The 19446-nt window shown below is 40.3% G+C and overlaps 1 protein-coding gene across 1 annotated transcript in view; it reads left to right on the forward strand.

Moving 5' to 3' along the window:
* smarca2 (SWI/SNF related, matrix associated, actin dependent regulator of chromatin, subfamily a, member 2) overlaps nucleotides 1-19446 on the forward strand; it is a 48255-nt gene that overhangs the window by 20205 nt on the left and 8604 nt on the right. Inside the window, exons 19-30 of the mRNA XM_067571733.1 lie at nucleotides 1966-2208; nucleotides 3688-3801; nucleotides 4730-4834; nucleotides 5297-5383; nucleotides 5865-5911; nucleotides 7454-7620; nucleotides 8582-8745; nucleotides 10164-10391; nucleotides 10802-10879; nucleotides 12125-12343; nucleotides 14461-14684; nucleotides 19272-19377. Of these exons, the coding sequence (XP_067427834.1) occupies nucleotides 1966-2208; nucleotides 3688-3801; nucleotides 4730-4834; nucleotides 5297-5383; nucleotides 5865-5911; nucleotides 7454-7620; nucleotides 8582-8745; nucleotides 10164-10391; nucleotides 10802-10879; nucleotides 12125-12343; nucleotides 14461-14684; nucleotides 19272-19377 (1782 nt within the window). The remainder of the gene's footprint in view (nucleotides 1-1965; nucleotides 2209-3687; nucleotides 3802-4729; nucleotides 4835-5296; nucleotides 5384-5864; nucleotides 5912-7453; nucleotides 7621-8581; nucleotides 8746-10163; nucleotides 10392-10801; nucleotides 10880-12124; nucleotides 12344-14460; nucleotides 14685-19271; nucleotides 19378-19446) is intronic.

Below are 19446 nucleotides of genomic sequence, written 5' to 3' on the forward strand. Positions count from 1 at the left end.
ACTAGTGCAAATCTCTCTCAAACTACTGTCCTTAAAGACGGCACTTCTCTTAGCCCCGACTTTGGCAAAAAAAAAAAAAAGTGATCTGTGTGCACTCTCAATCATCTCTCCTCATTATCAGAGATGACGGGAGCTCAGCCACTCTGAGGCTGAATTCCACATTCATGCCCAAAGTCATAACCAGCTCTTTCAGGTGAAGAAGGTTTTTTTTTCCCTCCTCTTCACAGAAACAAGAGGGTAGAAACATCACTTCATCTCTGTCCGGCGCACACGTCGTCTCATTACGTGGCGCACGCAGCAGGTTTCAGGCAGACACTGCAGCTGTTTGTGCCTTACAGAGAGCATTCGCAGCGCTCGCCCATCGGCTGTGTGAAGCTATCACACAGACATACAACGCAGCGGGTGAGGACCCCCCCCCGCCTGGTATTCGTGCTCATTATATGAGAGCTTTGCCCTCCTCCACAGCCTTCCTCAGACGAATGGCAGTGGGAGACACATGAGCAGCAGCATCATAGGCGTCATTTTATTCGGTTCCTTCTGAGTTTTTCTCTAATTCATTCAGTATTGAACATCCTCGGCAACCAGCGACATGTTGTTAACTCTGGGCATGTTACACACACACACATTCATCTCTGTAGAGAGATGCTACAAGCTGTCATACACTCAAGCTCTCTTCTAACTTATTTGCACGAGGTTTTGGGACTGCCACTGTGAGTGAAGTGTGAGTTCGTCCACTTGCACCTGTGCACCATGTGGTATCCTCCTCTACTCACATCATTGTAGCTCAGTGAATTTTTGCCCTCTCGTTCCTGTTCTTTTTTGGGACTTTACAGTGCGTAATTATCATCCCTGCTTTACATGAATGGAGTGTAATCCTTTCACTCTCACCTGTCACACAGGGCCTGGAACAGTAGAGGGCCACGGCACAGCTTATGCTATTTTATCTTTATTGTGCACTGTGTGCTTATGGTTCTTGTGAACTGGTGTGAGTTAGTGCTTCTCTCTACAAATACTAAGTCAGTCATTTTTTGAGTCAATGATCTCAATCGCTTAATTCAGGCCCTTGCTGGTGGTCATTTTGGAAATTATCACTCCAGTCATAAGATTTGAAATCTTATAGCAGCTTGTATGTCTACTGTGTGGGAGTTGATTCACAGCTGTGATTGACAGTTGGCTCTCCCCGGCTCCAGGACTCGCACTGGATCGGACTGTTGTTGCCATATTTCACTAAGTTTCTCGATTACAATTTACAATACCTGCTCTGTTGGCACAATCTAGCTATTACCACCTTTCTGACAGTGTCAACAAATACTTAAAATGTATAAGCTTGGTAAATATAGAATTTATGGCAGAGCTGTTATATTGGATTGCATCAGGTCGCACAGGTAGGTGTACCTGTCTGAGTGAGAGAGTGTTTATCGGCCACTCTGGAGGGTAAAGTGAGTCTTATCTGGCAGTCTGCAGTTGCACATAATAAAATGACTTCTGAGTGTATATATATATATATATATAGAGCCAGCGAGTTGATCAGCTCTAAAGATCAAAATATTCCTTAAGTCACTACACAGTACTCACTACTGTAAAGCCCTTTATGTCACTGTATTTCTGAAGATTTTGTGTTTAATTAACAGTAAAATCTTGCATTGTAACTCAGTTCTATAATTGAATCTCCAAACTCCAGTAAAACATAATGAACATCCAGTGGCAAGGAATTGAATAAGGGTTACATGTTGATTTGTTCACACCGGATTGACAACAGTGTGCTCAAACAATTATGAGCATGAGAAATAAGAGAGGGAGTAAGGAACCTCTCATTCGTATGCAGCAGAGTTGTGTACCCCGGAGGTAGTTGGAAAAGGGAAATCGGGGGGGCATCAACATTTCCTTCCCTGCAGCTGCTCCCGAGCTCCTCAGCAGCCCGTGATGCGGAAATATCGATTTTAATAAATCCTCTTCCACATACAGATTCGTTGGAAGTACATGATAGTGGACGAAGGTCACCGCATGAAGAACCATCATTGTAAACTGACCCAGGTGTTGAACACCCACTATGTGGCTCCCCGCCGCCTCCTCCTAACCGGTACACCGCTGCAGAACAAGCTGCCCGAGCTGTGGGCCCTGCTCAACTTCCTCCTGCCCACCATCTTCAAGAGCTGCAGCACCTTCGAGCAGTGGTTCAACGCCCCGTTCGCCATGACGGGAGAGAGGGTAAGTACTGTGAGGAGTTTGCAAGCTGATGAGTTTTGTCAAACGGCTCTTTCTTCAGATCCGCTTCTCGATCTTGCTCCTGGTTTTTCCATTTGCAGTATCACACTTTTCATTTCTCCTAGAAGTAGAAGGAATGAATTGATTTAAAGTATAATTTAAGAAATTTGGTATAAAGTTTGAGGTACATTAAATCTGATGTTCCCACTTACTACCCATTAAAATGTTTTGAATAAGAATAAATGTAATTATACATATGTAAAGAAACATTAAACACATGTAATATACAAATAAACTATTATTATTGGGCGACTGTGGCTCAGGAGGTAGAGCAGGTTGTCCATGTATCGAAAACATCAACGGTTCGATTCCCGGCTCCTCCAGTCTGCATATCAAAGTGTCCTCGTGCAAGATGCTGAACCCCAATTTGCTCCCGATGGCTGCGCCGTTGGTGGCAACTTGCATGGCAGCCCCCCACGCCATCAGCATATGAATGTGTGTGTGTGTGAATGGGTGAATATAGTTTGTAGTGTGAAAGCACTTCGAGCGGTCGGAAGATTAGAAAGGCGCTATAAAGTGCAGTCCATTTACCATCCATCTACCGCTTATTATTATCATTATTCTCCTCCATGGGGAAGTGTTCCCTGCACTCTGTGACCAAGGTCAGATACAAAACAGCATCTTCATTAGCAATTCAAGGGAAATTATGTGTTTTTTTTCACTTTTCCTCAAGTAATGGTTGTACAGTCCCCCTCTCTCACTAAAGGTTACAATAGCTTGAACTGTTCACCTTCAGACGGCATCGAGCCCAAGACTGGAGAAACCTCTAAAAACCAATTTGCAGTAAATAAAAGGAATCACTTATATTTCCAAAACCACAAGTCAAAGCAGCTTTTAGCCAGACATTCTCTACGTGTTATATCCCATTTCTCAAACATTCATCACGCCGGTTCAACTGAGATTACATTTTTGTTTCAGGTTGGACTCTTACCGATAGGTCGCTCTGCAAGGAAAATACATGTGTTTTATTTTTCAGCAGCAAAGAAAACTAAGCGCTTGAGCTTTTCAAGGCAGATCAAGCACGCCTGAAAAAAAGTTAATTGAAGTTATTACATTTAACCTTTTTTTTTTTTCTCTCCATTGTTGTTGCTATGCTTTTCCTTTACTCCGGCTATTAGATTCATATCAGTGTGACAAATCGGGTTCACCGCCGGCCACAACAAGCACCGCGCACCGTGGCCCAAAAACATAATGGAAAATATACGCTCTAGCAAACAGGAGGATTCAGGCACAGTCGCACAGATTGTTGTTGTACAAAATATCCTCTTCATATATCTTTTTTTTTTTTTTGTCAGAAGGTTAAACTGCAGTTTTAAGAACATTTTAGCAGGTAAAAAAAAATCTTTCAGTCTGGCTTTTGCGAGCCTACATGCAGAACAATCCCGTGTCGTAGTATCACATATACTTTCTGGTTTTGTTTAGGTTGATCTAAACGAGGAGGAGACCATCCTGATCATCCGCCGTTTGCATAAAGTGCTTCGGCCCTTCCTGCTGCGCAGACTGAAGAAAGAGGTGGAGTCTCAGCTGCCAGAGAAGGTGAGTTTGAAACTTGAAATTTTGTCATATGTTTAATTCGCTGAAGTGTGATTGCATTTGGGAACCGTTACTAGTGTAGATATAAAATAATGATCATTTGGAGCAGACACACATCGGAGAGACAAATATCCTCTATGGAGACCAGGGTGGATGAGTGCAGGTGTGTTATATCAAGTATTCTCCATGTCCTGGGTATAAATTCATTGAACAAGGTCACATACATGCTATCAACTTGTTATCAACTTTACTTCAGACTCTTAACTGCAGTCTTATATCTAGAGGATAAAATAAAAAGTATTTATAGTGAGTGTATCATCTCATCAGGGTGCTGCAGAGCCATGGATGATGACACCAGGACGTGCTCATAAGAAATTTATAAAAGCGATAAGTTACGCTGTCTGTGCTGCACCCTCAGCAGAGATTGTTTATCACATACAGGTTGCTGCACAGAGACGTGTATGTTATGGTAGGGCTGGGCAATATATCAATATTACATCATTATTGTGTGAGACTAGATATCGTCTTAGATTTTGGATGTCGTTCCTGGTTTTAAAGGCTGCATTACAGTAAATTGATGTGTTTTTCTGAACTTACCAGACTGTTGTAGCTGTTCTGTTATTTGTCTTTACACACATAGTTATTATATCCACATTACTGATGATTAAGCACTAATAGTCATCCCTACAATATTGTCACAATATCGATATCGAGGTATTTGGTCAAAAGTATTGTGATGTTTGATTTTGTCCATATGGCCCTATGTTATGGTGCCTTTCTGTCTCCTTCACTACTCTTTCTTTGTATTTTGGTTGTTTATTTCTCTCTCATGGTGTGAAGAAAGAAGAGATTATGGTGTCAAGCTCAAACAACCTCACCACTGAGTTGACATCGCCTTTGAAAAAGCATTTTTTTGTTATCATTCACACAGGTGGAGTATGTCATAAAATGTGACATGTCTGCTATACAGAAGGTTCTGTACAGGCACATGCAGAAAGGCATCCTTCTCACTGACGGCTCCGAGAAAGACAAGAAGGTAACTCTACTCCCCTAAGACCCCCCTGTGGCTCTTCCTTTTGTTTTATCAGCGTGTGGCACGGTGACAAACTGAGCTTTAGGGCTTAGCTCAGAGGTGTTTACTGTTTCCTGCTGTTTGACATCACAAGGTCCCTGAATTTTATTGTATAATTGAAGTAACAGTCACACTGTGATATCCGCAAGGTATTGTGTTTTTCCAAAGATGACTCAACTTCTAAAGCTACACTTTGGCTTTTTGCCTCCGTTTAATTGTCATAGCAGCAGAATGACTGTAATCCAAACCACCTGGGAATGTAGGCAGCACAGGTTTGAGGAAAAAAATACACTGGAATACACTGCTCAGAATCTGTTCAGCTCAAAGCAGTGATCTGACAGTCAGTATCATGTTAGCACGTTAGCTGCATTACCTAGCAAGACTTTGACATTGAATTTCTTTTATTATTTAATTATTTTTCTCCAGGGCAAAGGAGGGGCGAAGACCCTGATGAACACCATCATGCAGCTGAAGAAGATCTGCAACCATCCATACATGTTCCAGCACATCGAGGTGAGCGCAGCTAAGTCAAGACTGCTTCAATATTCTACATTTACCCAAATATCAGCTAGTTGTCATGTTCATTACCTTCACTGAAATAGGTGTTAAGTTTTTAACGCTTCCTTTAAAATGCTTTGTATGACATCACAAATCAAATTTCTTTTGTTAAATGTTTTATTCATCCAGTAACAATTTGGGATGGTGACATTGTGTATGTGCATAAATTACATTAAGGGCATTACACAACAATCTAGTTGATCAGCTGATTAAAACTTTGTATTTACTTGACAGCGCTCTTCAAGCCAAGAACTGTTGTTATTTGCAGAGTTAGACCTTGTTCAGACATTTAAAACAAGTCCTGCATTGTCAAATTTGAGTAAACTTATAGATTTAATTTAGTAAGAAACAGATAAGCAGCAGTTCCTGTCTATTCATGATTAAGTCTATCAGTCATTTGATAGCCCTCACCTGACATAAATGTTCTCTGTTGTAGGAATCCTTCGCTGAGCACTTGGGCTATCCGAACGGCATCATCTCTGGGTAAGTTGGACAAAAAGAGTCTCGTCCCCTTCACGGTCACACACCTGGTTATACTGTATTTGTATCATTCGGTGCTATAAAGCGTTGGTAGAAACAGAATCTGTTCAATCTGCATCTGTACACACAAATACCCCAAACATAACCTTCACTGGTGTGTAATGAGTAGGATCATAGACTTGAGGGATGATAAAGGTAAACATATGTTTTGTGGTGCCTGATGATTGTGGAGTAAAGAAGAAATAACTCATTTTACAACACAAGTTTCTTTTTTTTCCCCCATTTTCTAAATTATTCTGAACATCCTGTCAATATCGTTTTACTATCAGATCTATTAAGGAGATTTTCTCCTCTGAGCAAAACACAAATAGTCACAAACAAATAGATTGACAACAGATGATATGTATTTACAACAGTGAGCGCAGCGTTGGATCATTGCCAAGGTTCGTCAGTTTCTCTCATACTTTGTGTAAAGCTCATTATTAGCACAGCAGTAAGTCATTTAAAAACCCCTAATGTGAAAAGACATCTGAAGTTCACATCTGAAAAGCCGGTGTGTGCCAGATAATTCTCACATTTCTGCTGTGCTTAGCAGTAGATAACAGTCATCCATCACTGCAGTTCACCACCAACCAGAGACATAATATTTCTATCCTCACTTTACTGTCATATTCTTGAGATTTGGGATTTAAGAAGTGGGCTTTCGCTTGACTTGATTACACAAAAGAACTCAAAACGACAGGAATGCTTTACAATACACTACAAACAACTAGATGTGGTGACAGAAACAGGACATCCATTGATTAAATCAGTACAATCCAATATACTGTTACACCCCTATCTGAAACCAACCGGAGGTGAAAGAGAGTAAAATAGTCAGGGGGTTTTTGACCTTGAGCTCTCCAACCGATGCTGCTTCAGGCAGGTAGATCTGCTGGTTAAAGCGCTCACAGAAGTGTGTAGGTATTATTTTGCTCCTGAGTGTATTTATAAATCTGCCTGAAATACTTTCTAGTTCCCAGAAAGTAGCGGTTAGTCTCTAGTAAATTAAAAATCCGTTTGCCTACCTACAAGATCAATGTCTGTCTTAACACCTGTCAATGTTTTAAAGAGTAATCGGGCGTGTGCAGTGCAGTTGTTGACCCGGGGTCGGTAAATGCTAATTAAATATAATGAGCTGTGGATAAAGTTCAGCATATCTTAAATAAACCATAACCTCTTGCATAATAAATAAGATGTTGTGAAGGTGGCAGAAGAAGAGGTCTACTGTACAGCAGGGCTGCATTCAAACTGATTAACTGTCAGTAACTTGTTGCCTTTATAGCTGACTTATTAAGATAATATTGATCCAGAATGTAAAGACCTTTTTTTTACATAAACAATATAGAGATGCTACAGTTGCTGCACCATACGCTATAGTAAACTTTGGCCTGAGTGACAACATGCTGTAGCATCAGGATACTATGGGCAGATACTGCTGTCAGACTTGAATAAACACTGTTGTTAACTTATGATACATATTTTGATTCATCACCTCCACCTTAGGCCCGATCTTTATCGAGCGTCCGGGAAGTTCGAGCTTCTCGACCGCATCCTGCCGAAGCTACACGCCACCAACCACAGAGTTCTTCTCTTCTGCCAGATGACCACTCTGATGACTATCATGGAGGACTACTTCAGCTACCGCAACTTTCAATATTTACGTCTAGACGGTAAGATTACGCCTCTGCTAATGTTAAATCACAGTCGTCACAGTTCTTGTAACGTCTGCATGGCTTTCTATCCCCTCCCTGCCTTCTATCAAGACACATGAATATAATCTCAGATTAAGTCAGATATTGAGGATTTATAACCCCTTTATCCCTTCATGTATTTGATATATTAAAAATTTCAGTTTCTCACTGTAACTGAAGTTCACTCATACTTGTCAGACTGAAAGAATAATAATCTGTCACCCTGAGGAGTCTGAGAATGCACATCACCACCACTCATGATACACACACTCAACATCTCAAACAGAATGCAACCCTATCAGCCTCCAGAAACCAGAGTTCACCGAGGAGATCTGATCCATTCATACTCTGGGCTCCTTTTGAAAGAGGATAAATTGTGCAGCATGATATTGAAATAGTCTCTCACTTCATTTATCCTTGACTGCTGTGTGTGAGTGACAGACGAGGCTGCAGCACATAGAAAACATGAAACACGAGAAAAAAAAGAGCTTCAGAGTGAAGTCAAGTTCTGTATTTGCTTGTTTTTTTACGGTAACTTTTCTACTAAAGAGATGTAGACTGTACACACACACACACACACACACACACACACAGTTAAAGTATGTGATGTGTTTTTGGGTGGTAATTCTTTGTTTCGAAGATAAGCTCTAAAATGATAAAAAATAATATGGCAATCAATCCATATCCAAGTAATTCTTATTTGAGATGTCTGGTAACATTTCAAATCTAATCAGTAACTGAAAAACACACAGAACTTGGGTGGTGTAAAGATCTATTACCATGATAAAGAAATTAATAAAAGATTAAGTCTGATAATCAGCTTTTATGTCAGAAAGCATTCGGTCAAAGATGAGACACAGTATAAAGGTTTTACTTTCCCAAAACTAATAAGATTTAGATCAGAAGGTCAAGCTGCTTATAATAACGTTTGATCTTTCAGGAACCACCAAGTCTGAGGACCGAGCCTCACTGCTGAAGAAATTTAACGACGAAGGATCTCAGTACTTCATCTTCCTGCTCAGCACCAGAGCCGGCGGCCTCGGTCTCAACCTGCAGGCCGCCGACACCGTCGTCATCTTCGACAGCGACTGGAACCCGCACCAGGTCAGTAAACACAATCATTCAAACTTAAAAGGGCAGGACTCGCTGTCTCCATGCACGGTTACAGAAACAGTAAATTGTTTGCTGTTGGTGTTTGAAGCAGAGATGTCAGGCATATGATGACGGATTGTTATAAGCTAAAATAAAACCAATCAAATGCTTCTTTACTGTACTCTACTGTGTTGTCTTCATCCAGCACTGCTCTCCTGTAAGACACCCGGGCTCTGAATTACCTCACAGTTCATTTATCCAGGATCAAAGACTCACTATATTACAAATTACACAAAGACACTAATGATACAGATGCATCAGTACACACAGATAATCAATCATGTCAATATAATTATAATTAGTAATAAAGTCTCTCTCAGATCTGCAGTCACACACTCACCTGGGGGATACAAGCCCGGTCTGACTTGTTCCCACGGTGATGGGCTCTATAGCTGCATCGTTACCATGGATACTGTGTAGCCTAGTATTAAATATGAAATATAAGATAACAGCATAAATATATGGAAATAACACAAATACACCTTACAACTATTAAATAAAAGGTAAAATTACTGATGAAATTCTCTTCTATATTACAAGATTTTGCTATTAGACATAGTGAACATTTAAAGTTCAAATGATGTATTTAATGTAACATGCAAGAGGCAGATGTTACATAAGCAGGTGAACTGTAGTGTTTGAATGTGAATAATTATTAGGAAGCACATTGAGTGAGTCTGGATTCAGATACTGAGGTCGGCAAAGTGCACCGAATCACTACACTCTGATGTTATCGTTAGCAAAGAGCAGCTCACATAGCAGCTTCTCGTTTCCAGCCGACGCCGCCGTCGCTTCGACCGGTTCAAACGAGATGCGCTCTGGCAGCAGGTCATATCAGCTTTCACTAATTGATCTCGTTTGGCCTGTAACTTGATCACAGGCCAAAATCTAACCGATGATGTCGGCTTTTTCCTGCTCCAAACCATCGGTATTGTCAGTTCATCATGTCGTCAGAATCCAGATTTAAAAGTAAAGAAAAACTTTACCAACTGCCAACTTTTTAACTTCTCAATTTGTAGTGAGAGTACGTGGCTGGATTCACAGTAGAATCAGTAGATGTTTGTCTTTGTGTGATGTATTTTTTGGAAACATTTCCTCTCACGCAGATGCAGAACATAAGTGAACGGGTGATGATGCAGCGCGTTTGATCAATCGTTCTTTGATTTCTTTAGCTCGGTGTGTCATGGCTCTAACAGGCAAACATTGAGCGTGTCTGATACAGAGCTGAATGTCTGCTTTGATTTTATTTACAAGCATATGGTGGCTTGAAGAGCAGTGTTAAACAATGTGTAATTGGCTGAAGACTTACACCGTCATCGTAAAATTTCAGGCCACATTCTCTCATTCTCACATCTCTTTTGTGATTCCAGGACCTTCAGGCGCAGGACCGCGCTCACCGCATCGGTCAGCAGAACGAAGTGCGTGTGCTTCGCCTCTGCTCCGTCAACAGCGTGGAGGAGAAAATCCTGGCAGCTGCCAAATACAAACTGAACGTGGATCAGAAGGTCATCCAGGCGGGCATGTTCGACCAGAAGTCATCAAGCCACGAGCGCCGCGCCTTCCTCCAGGCCATTTTAGAACACGAGGAGCAGAATGAGGTACGCTCATAGTTGTGTCTTATTTCATATGTTTGATCATTTATCTTGGGATTTTAAATATCTCAGGACTAAGATGAACTATTTGTGCCTGATGAGGCGGTGAATGAGTACGAGATCCTAAATAGTTTTCCTCTTGTTAAATTATGCGTGCTGGTTTTGATTGAATGACTGCAGCCCCCAGAGAGAGCTCCCTAGATATGATCAGCAAGTTAACCATCCATTACTAAGAACATAACATGGTTTTGTAATGGAATCTCTGCTATTCAATTGGTATTTGATTAAATCTGTACGCCTTAATTGACCTGTGAGGCTTCTGTTTTACCCCAGCAGTTAAAACGGAAACTGGAGAGATTGTGTATTACATTGTGATTGTCATAAAGAGACGGTTTTTTTTCTCATTGCAACTGTAGGAGGAAGATGAGGTACCCGATGATGAAACCCTTAACCAGATGATAGCCCGCAATGAAGATGAATTTGAGCTCTTCATGGTAAGAAAAACATTTCACATTTCAGTGAGGTTTTAATGACATTTAAATTGCTGAGTAAAGCTCTGAAATGACTGGTGTTAAAATATGAATTTTCCAAAACAATAGAAGCAGACAGCTGGTTCTTTTCTCTGCCAAATAATTGTTGGTTGTCCGTCATGTTGGAGACCGTTATTTTGGTGAAACGTCCTCAGTGTTTCACTCACCATCTGACTTGGCAACAGCTGTCTCCAGCCATATGCTTCTTCTTGCGTAGACTGAATTGCCATGGTTACAGGTCTCACAGTCACCGTGTCGTTCACAGTACACCACCTGGCTGTTTGTGTGCATCAGTGTTTGAAATGCAGTAGTTAAGCCATTGATTAATCTTCTGATTTTTTTCTAGATAGATGGTGAAACTCATAGCTCAAGGTGACATCCTCATATGCCTTTTTTTTGTCCCGATCAACAGTCAACAATCCAAAGATATCCAGTTTAAGTAAAAGTAACCAGAAAATATTCACATTTGAGAAACTGGAAACAGAGAATTTTGGCATTTTTTTCTTAAAAAGTTACTCACAACAATAAATCTGTTACCAAAACAGCTAGCAATTTGTATATTCAGGCAGTCAGTCTCCATGGTGACCAGTTGTGACACATCAAATTGTTTGAAAAACTTGTATTTAACTGATTGGAGCCAGCTGAAACCATATTATGTAACATCTCTCACGAGTGACCGAATTTCACAAGCATCTGGAAGCACGCCATAAGAGAAGGTTGTTTGAAGGTGCCTTTAATATTACTGATTCTAAAGCTGTATTTATAGTAGTGCATTAAGATGTTACAGTGTAATTTAACAGCCTACACAGTGAATGGAAGAAGGTAAACAGTAGTCAGAAGACCAGGCAAAATAGAACCTGGCTTGTAAATCTAGTTATATTGGTACGTTGGTATCCCGCCATCGCTCTATATCTCAAAATTTAATGAAACACTGTAAACACAGTTATTGTAGGGAATGTAACTAAAGCACCAAATGACTTGATCATATATGATACATGCATTGTTTCCATGGTGATATTAGTGGAAGAATCAGACACTGATTTGTAATACAGTATAGGTATCTACAGTGTCTTTAACCCCTTGATTCAAGCATAAATCCATCTCAAGTGTTTCATTTATGCCGTCTAACCAGAAAGAACCAACAACCGTGTGTTAGTCTCTCTGTGTTGTTTGACCTGATATAATTTATCTTCTTTTTCTCCCCTGTAGCGCATGGACATGGACCGACGCCGGGAGGACGCCAGGAACCCGAAGCGTAAGCCCCGTCTAATGGAGGAGGACGAGCTGCCTTCATGGATCATCAAAGACGACGCCGAGGTGGAACGTCTCACGTATGAAGAAGAGGAGGAGAAGATGTTCGGCAGGGGATCACGCTGTCGTCGGGACGTGGACTACAGCGACACGCTGACTGAGAAACAGTGGCTACGGGTAAAGTCTTGGATGTATCAGTCAAACTTTTTTCCTGGAAATGAAAGCGCTGATATACAAATATGGTGATATATTGAACTGCTATAAAGATTTGACATTCATTATGAACCTATAACGTATGCAAGAGAATATTTATTTATTCACCTGCATAGTAACGGAAAAGAAAACAGAACACACAACTGATGAAAAAGTGCTTCTTTCCACTTTTTCCACTCGGCACTAAAGCAATTAATTACAGCAATCTTGCGTAATACACCGACTGATTTGATTTACATGAACTCAATCTGGGTAATTAAAGATATAAAACTTCTCTGCGCTCAACACCTGTTGGAACGCCACACTCGTTGAGTCCATTCAGTCATACATCACATTCTATTATGTGATCTCACATTGTTTATTTGACTGCAATTAACTTGCAGTTTAATTTCTTTCGTCTGAAACAAAGAAAAAAAAACTTTGATTTGTATTCGGTTTATTTATGCTCACGTTGCCAAGAAGTTACACACCAGTTTCTTCTTGTCAACAAATTGCATGAAAAGAGCAAATCAAGCAGGGAATGTTTTTAGTCCCGCTTTCAATACTTTCCTACTCTGTCAATGCCACTCAGCCCCAAGATCTTTAAAAAAACAGGTGCATAGTAAAACAACTATATTTAAGTTTAATTTAATAAAAAAGGTTCAGTCATTTCATAAAACATCTTGGCACTTAGTTTTGTAGCAGATGTAGCTCAAACAGGAGGAAATAGTGCATTAACTGGGGGCTATTTCTAGCTGTGGATTAATATGCATTGGGTATTCTAGTATTTAAAGCAGCAGGAAGTGTATGTGGGAATCAAAATAAACAGCGGCTGCGTTCATGGTAATGACGGAACATGTCACAGAGTGAAACATTGAGGCTCAGTGATGTGTTTTTGAGCAACAGTGGAGCTGTTTGGTACAGAGGAATAAGATTTCAGTCTCTGGATACAAAGACAATACTTGGTTTTGGTCTTTCTGGTCTTTATATGAGGTTCTGTTGAAATTAAGAAAAATATGTTGCAACATTTTAATTACCATGATGTCTTTCGTGATTAACATGCAGTAAAAAGTTTTTATAGGACAGTCCTACTTTGGAAAATTGTGCTGAAGCTAAAATTAGAGTCAGCTGAACAATAAAATCTTTCTTTTTGCAACATCAACAGTTCCACAATTACAATGTGGATGTAATGTAAACAAACAATGTGACATTTAATCGCAACCCAATATTTTTTTTATTCAACAAGCGAAATTAATACCCGCTGTGAGCAGATCAAGTCTTCAACAGAACTGGATTTAATGCCAAACTTTAGCTTAGCTTGATGCTAATGGCGCCCAGTCACTCACACAAGATATCTTGTGACACACTCCCCCCTGAAGAGACATCTCAGGCTCGGCAGATCCGTTTCATTGACTGTGGCTCAGGTGTTTTCAGGGAAAACAAGAATAGAACAAAGAAACTGTGAGACTGAGGTGTGACAGTATGTTGGAAATGTTTTGTTGCGGTTCAAAGAAGCTCTAATCAAAAGAGGAAAGATGCGACCTGTAGGCTGTCTGTCTCTGATGAGAATAAAAGAAGACAAGACTACGTACAGTACTAATCACAAAGTTTGGACACACTTTCTCATTCAAGGGAACAGGAAAGGATGTCCAAACTGACTGATACTGTACATACAAGGAAATTAGCTGTGAGGGAGAAAATGAAGATGGTTTTTTCACAGAAACGCTAAAGAAAGTGACATTTGAAGGGTAACGGTAAAACCAGCCCTGTTGGCCACCAGACAAATGAGCAGCTTTCATGTACTTGTGTAATCTTTAGAAATATAAAAATGTAAGTTAGCACCTAAGTTAAAGATTTCAGACACTTACTTTAAAAAGGTACCATAAATAAAATAAACAAGCAGGAATGATGTCAAATATAAAACGATGATGATCCTTTATTCTGAAGTCCTTTATTCTGAAGTCCTTTATTCTGAAGTCCTTTATTCTTATGTTGCTGAGGGTAAAATTGCATATTGATTGACTAATCCTACACCATTTTTGGACAAGTTGAAGTGATTTTAGGATTAACCCTGTCTCTGCTCTGGCTCTTTTCGACACCAGGCCATCGAGGACGGAAACCTGGAGGAGATGGAGGAGGAGATCCGACTGAAAAAGCGCAAACGCAAGAGACGTCAGGACAAGGACTCGTCGAGCAGGGAGGACGGTAGCTCCAAGGCCAAGAAGAGACGCGGACGCCCGCCCGCTGAGAAACTATCCCCCAACCCCCCGAAACTCACCAAGCAAATGAACACCATCATCGATACAGTGATCAACTACAGAGACGGGTAAGGAGAATCATGGTCTGACTGAACAGATACCGCAGCCCCTAGCATCTCGTTGAGGCTTCAAATCCCCGTTCTTAAGACTTTCACACCTACCTGCAGTGTGTCTTGGGTACTGAGCACTGTCAGAAGTATTTCACAGTTCCCCCCGGTTCCTGGACCACGTCGAGACAGGTCCAAATTACATCCAGTCTAATCTAATCAAATCCGGCAGGGTCCCATTGTATTGCCGCAGGTCTTAGGTCTGTATGTCAAGCTGTCTAATGTCCAAGTGGATCTAATTGGACTTTATGAGCTCCTACCATCTGGTGTCACAATCTCTGCTGGCAAGAAGAGTGTTTTCTCGTGAGATGGAGAGTGTGAACCGTGCAGAGAAAATGACGTGTTGCTATTTGGCTGCAGGTTCTCGTTTACTGGTGGAGCATCATGCTGCTGCCGGCGTTGGTGTTAATTTACACACGTTAGGTTTAGGAAGGTTTTCCACAGGTGTGTTTCGTTTGGGGTCCAAAAAAAGAGCTGCAACTAATCATTATTTTTATTATCGAATACTCAGCAGATTATTTTCTTGATAAATCGTTAGAGTCTGACCAACAATCCAACACCCAAAGATATTCAAATGTGGGAACCAGTGAATGAACAAATGACTGTAAAGATTAATCAATTATCAAAAAAGTTGCTGATTAATTTTCTGTCAATATTCTCATGAATTAATTGCTTCAGCTCTAGATTACAAACCGTGCTGGTTTGGAGAGAGAGAGAGAGAGAGCTGGACATGATCCCTCAGCAGCGTCTCACTCACCATCACTTCTAATAGTGTTTGATGTGGTCAACCAGAGTCTCTGCTGGTCAATGACAATGGTTTCCCCCTTTTGTTATCAATGTTCCTAAATTAGTGTCTGAAAACTGACTTTTTTGAAGTTCAGGGTGAACATTTTCATACCTTAAACTAGACTTTGGCGGTATCTATTTTTTCATACCTTCCTGACATTTCACCGGGGTATACAGTATATGACGGTGTTTGTGTTTTTAAAAAAAAACAAACAAACAAACATAAAAGCTGAGCTGCTGGTGATAGAAGTCATTGTAGCATGTATGACATTGTCTAGTGGTGATGCGTTGGTCAGGGGTTTTTCAATACCTGCACCCACCCGACCAATTATGAGAGCCGATCCGCACCACCTGACCCGTAAAAATATGTGTCAATCAACCAACCGAACCCGACCTGACCTGCAAACCAACACACGTGCAGAAAATACATCAGAAATATGAGCACTTACATGGAAGAACAAGGCAAAAATTCAGAGATAAAACAATTAAAACTGTCTCTTACCGTACATCTGGTACCATAGTGAATAAATGTCAGGAACAAACTTACTGAAGGCCAGCAGATGAATATCAGCTCGAACAAAGAAAAGTCTTACGAGTTTCATTCACCACGAACGTAACAAGACACGAATCTCTCATATTTTGGCTAAAGTTTTCAGCAAAGTTATAAAATTTGAATCACTGCTTCTGCAATCTTCACTTCCTGCAGAGGCAACGAGCAGAAATAGAAAAAGGGGGGATTACATGCTGCCTTCAAGTACTCCTTGTAAACTCCAGGTGTTCTCCAGGTTTACTCCCAGTCTGTCACACCATCAGGATTTCTAAATTCCCTGTTATACCGTGACACCGCCCAAGCCTACTGTTAACTGTCAAAAAAACGTGTTAAAACTTGGTGGATCAAAAAGTATGTGGCTTATGTGGTACATCTCTTAAAAAAAACAAAACAAAGAAACAAAGAAGTACATCTAGTTTTGTGAGTGTTGCACATAGTGAGGCTCAGGACCATGCTGTGATTAGCCAGAGGAAAGTACACATTTGTGCCTGGTCAGCAGGGTAATTAACAGATATGACGTCATGTCTTAGAACATACAGTGTGATAAATCTCCTGGTGTTCTCCTACAGTCCTGTAAGTTAGTGTACTTGTGTGTGTGTATTTTTTCCTTGTGGTCTGTTTTGTCGTGTAGATGTTTTTTTTTTCTTTTTTTTGCCTTTGTGCAAAATCTTAAGTATGTGTGTGTCTGTCTTTGTAATATACACCCATGCATGGAAGAACATGTGCATTTGTGTTCCCATTACTCAAATATGCACTGGCCGACTACTGTGCCGGAGCTTTTCCAGGAAACTGCTACCTGCCGTTCCAGAAGTCAAATTCTTTCCTCTCCCAGTTGATGGTTGTTCTTCCCAGAGCATCTCAATCATAGCTCTGGCTAACCCCCCCCTCCCCTCACTTAACTAGAGCGGGACAAATCTTGGAATTTCCATACCAGGACTTTGGATTCCTACAGTGTAGCACTGTTTCCCCATAAAACAAACTGCACTTTAGTTTAAATTTGATCTGGAGCTTCCTAGATTTTGATTATTCAGTAGAGTCTCTAGTGAACATGGCAGCAGAGATTTTTAAATACAGTAAGTCACACGTAGGCCACATTGTTTTGAAATCATCAGGGTGTTTTTCTTGCAATCACAAGCCATTAGAAGAAAAAGCCTTCATTATCACATTTCCATTCATTCCAGTGTCTTTCACAGTCGTCGACAATTGGGTCTGTTCCAAGACGTCCCTGTTGCCTTGACACTGCGCCGGGAGGCATCGCACTTCATACATCAAAGATATAAAAAACCTATTTTGAACATAGGATTCATCTTTGTGGTTTCAGCACAGTTTACACAGTGGATCAAAGCTCAGACGCACCACAGTGGGGTGACTGTATAATATCCAAGTCATCTGAGATTAGCAGCCTTAGAATCGAGCTAAAGAGTCCTGCTGCTGCAGTTTCAACCAAAATAAATGAATGTATTATTTGAATAATTACAAAAACAGGTCAAATCTGGTAATATAATACCAAAATCAAATTTGAAAAGTTATTGATTGATAGAAAGAGGTACTGACTTCCCAGGACCAAAATAGAGGATAATATAACATATTACCTCTTATAGCAGCCTTATAGTAAAAGTTACTGTGGGTTGGGAGTACAGCTGCAACCATTAATTGATTGGTTGTAAACTATTAAATTAATTGCCAACTATCTTGATAGTCAATTAATCGTGTTGTGTCATTTTTTAAGAAAAAAATGTCCAAATTCTCTGATTCTAGCTCCCCGAAATTTGAATATTTTCTGATTTTGTTGGTCTTCTATGACAGTAAACTGGATATCTTTGGGTTGTGGACTGTTGGTTGGAACAAAAGGCGACATTTGAGGACATCGTCTTGGCTTTTGGAAACAGTTAATGACATTTTATAAACCAAACAACTAAGTGAAAATAATCATTACTCCCTAGTTTGGAGATATCTTGCACTACTAATCAGACCAGTTTGATATTTTTGTCTTTGGTCTTGCAACCTGAGCAGTCCGATAAGTTGAGATGGAAATCATCATCATCATCAGGTAATGTGGGATGTTGTCTAGTAATACGTGTGATGTGCAGTTTAGTCGTAGCTGTTATTGTGTTTCTCTCTCTGTAGCTCTACAGTTTGCTTTCTAGCAGTCTTGAATTAATCACTACAGGTTTAAAGCCACATCAACATAATTGTTGAGTTGCTGCACAGCCTTTTCCAGCTGATTCAAGATTTGAATTGCTGTCCATCTGGTCAACCTAGAGACCAGAGAGGCAGAGGTTACATACTGGAGTCTTATTGGTCTTATTAGTCGTGCAAAGAGCAGCAAGATGAGCAGCAAAATGATCTTTATCTGGCCTGACAGATGTGTTTAAATTGACTGTAAGTACATCAGAGTTTATGCTAATAAGAACAAAACAGGGAGAAGTCTATCCTGGCAGAATTTAACCCATAATAAAGTAATCACAGTAATAATAAATTGAATCAGATGGGATGGGATTGCAGAAACCTCGATGTCGGCATAGAAAACCTTTTGTGGGATGAAACGATGCAGATGAGCAGTAATTGGTATTAATCAAGCTCCTGTGTTTACAACATCGATGTAAAAAAACATGAACGCTCATTAATCCTAACTTTTCCCAAACTCCGGGGAAATCAGTTGGGGATAAATTACATTTAAAGACAGCCCCGTCAATCTTTATCTCTGTTACAGGAGGCGGATGATTCAAGGGTAGCTTGATTTCTCACATCCTTATAACGTGGGCTCGTTTTTTAGAGCTGTGCGCCGCGTATTGTCCCAAAAGAACAGAGACCTTGAAAAAGAGCCAAATCAAAACATGGTATTGAACATATTTATTTTATAAAAGGTGAAATGAGGGACAAGGTATTAAATAACTGCTGGTTCTTTGTTTAATATCACTGCATTTTTAACTGTGGTGCCCCCCAAAGGCCTTCTCATAAAGACTCTGAATGCCTGGACATTGACTCTACTAAAGCTGAAACAATTAGTTTTGATTGTATTTTCATAATCAAATAACCTCCATAAAGTCATTTTTCAAGCAGAAATGCTAAATATTCCCCAGTGCCAGCTTCTAAATTGTGATTTGCTGCTTTTCTTTGTCTTATGTAATAGTGAACTGAGTATCTTTGGGTTTTGGAAAGACATCAGAATACAAATTGAATATTGATGTCGAATTATTTTGTGTTAACAGGTCAGGAAGACAACTGAGCGAGGTCTTCGTCCAGCTACCATCCAGGAAGGAGCTCCCAGAGTATTATGAGCTGATCAGAAAACCAGTGGACTTCAAGAAGATTAAGGTATGTTGAGTATGATGATGCAGGAAGTGATGTTCATGAGGAATAAGATGGCAACAAGGGTTAAAAGTG

This window comes from Thunnus thynnus, chromosome 2 (genome assembly GCF_963924715.1).
Source record: "Thunnus thynnus chromosome 2, fThuThy2.1, whole genome shotgun sequence".
Taxonomy (NCBI): domain Eukaryota; kingdom Metazoa; phylum Chordata; class Actinopteri; order Scombriformes; family Scombridae; genus Thunnus; species Thunnus thynnus.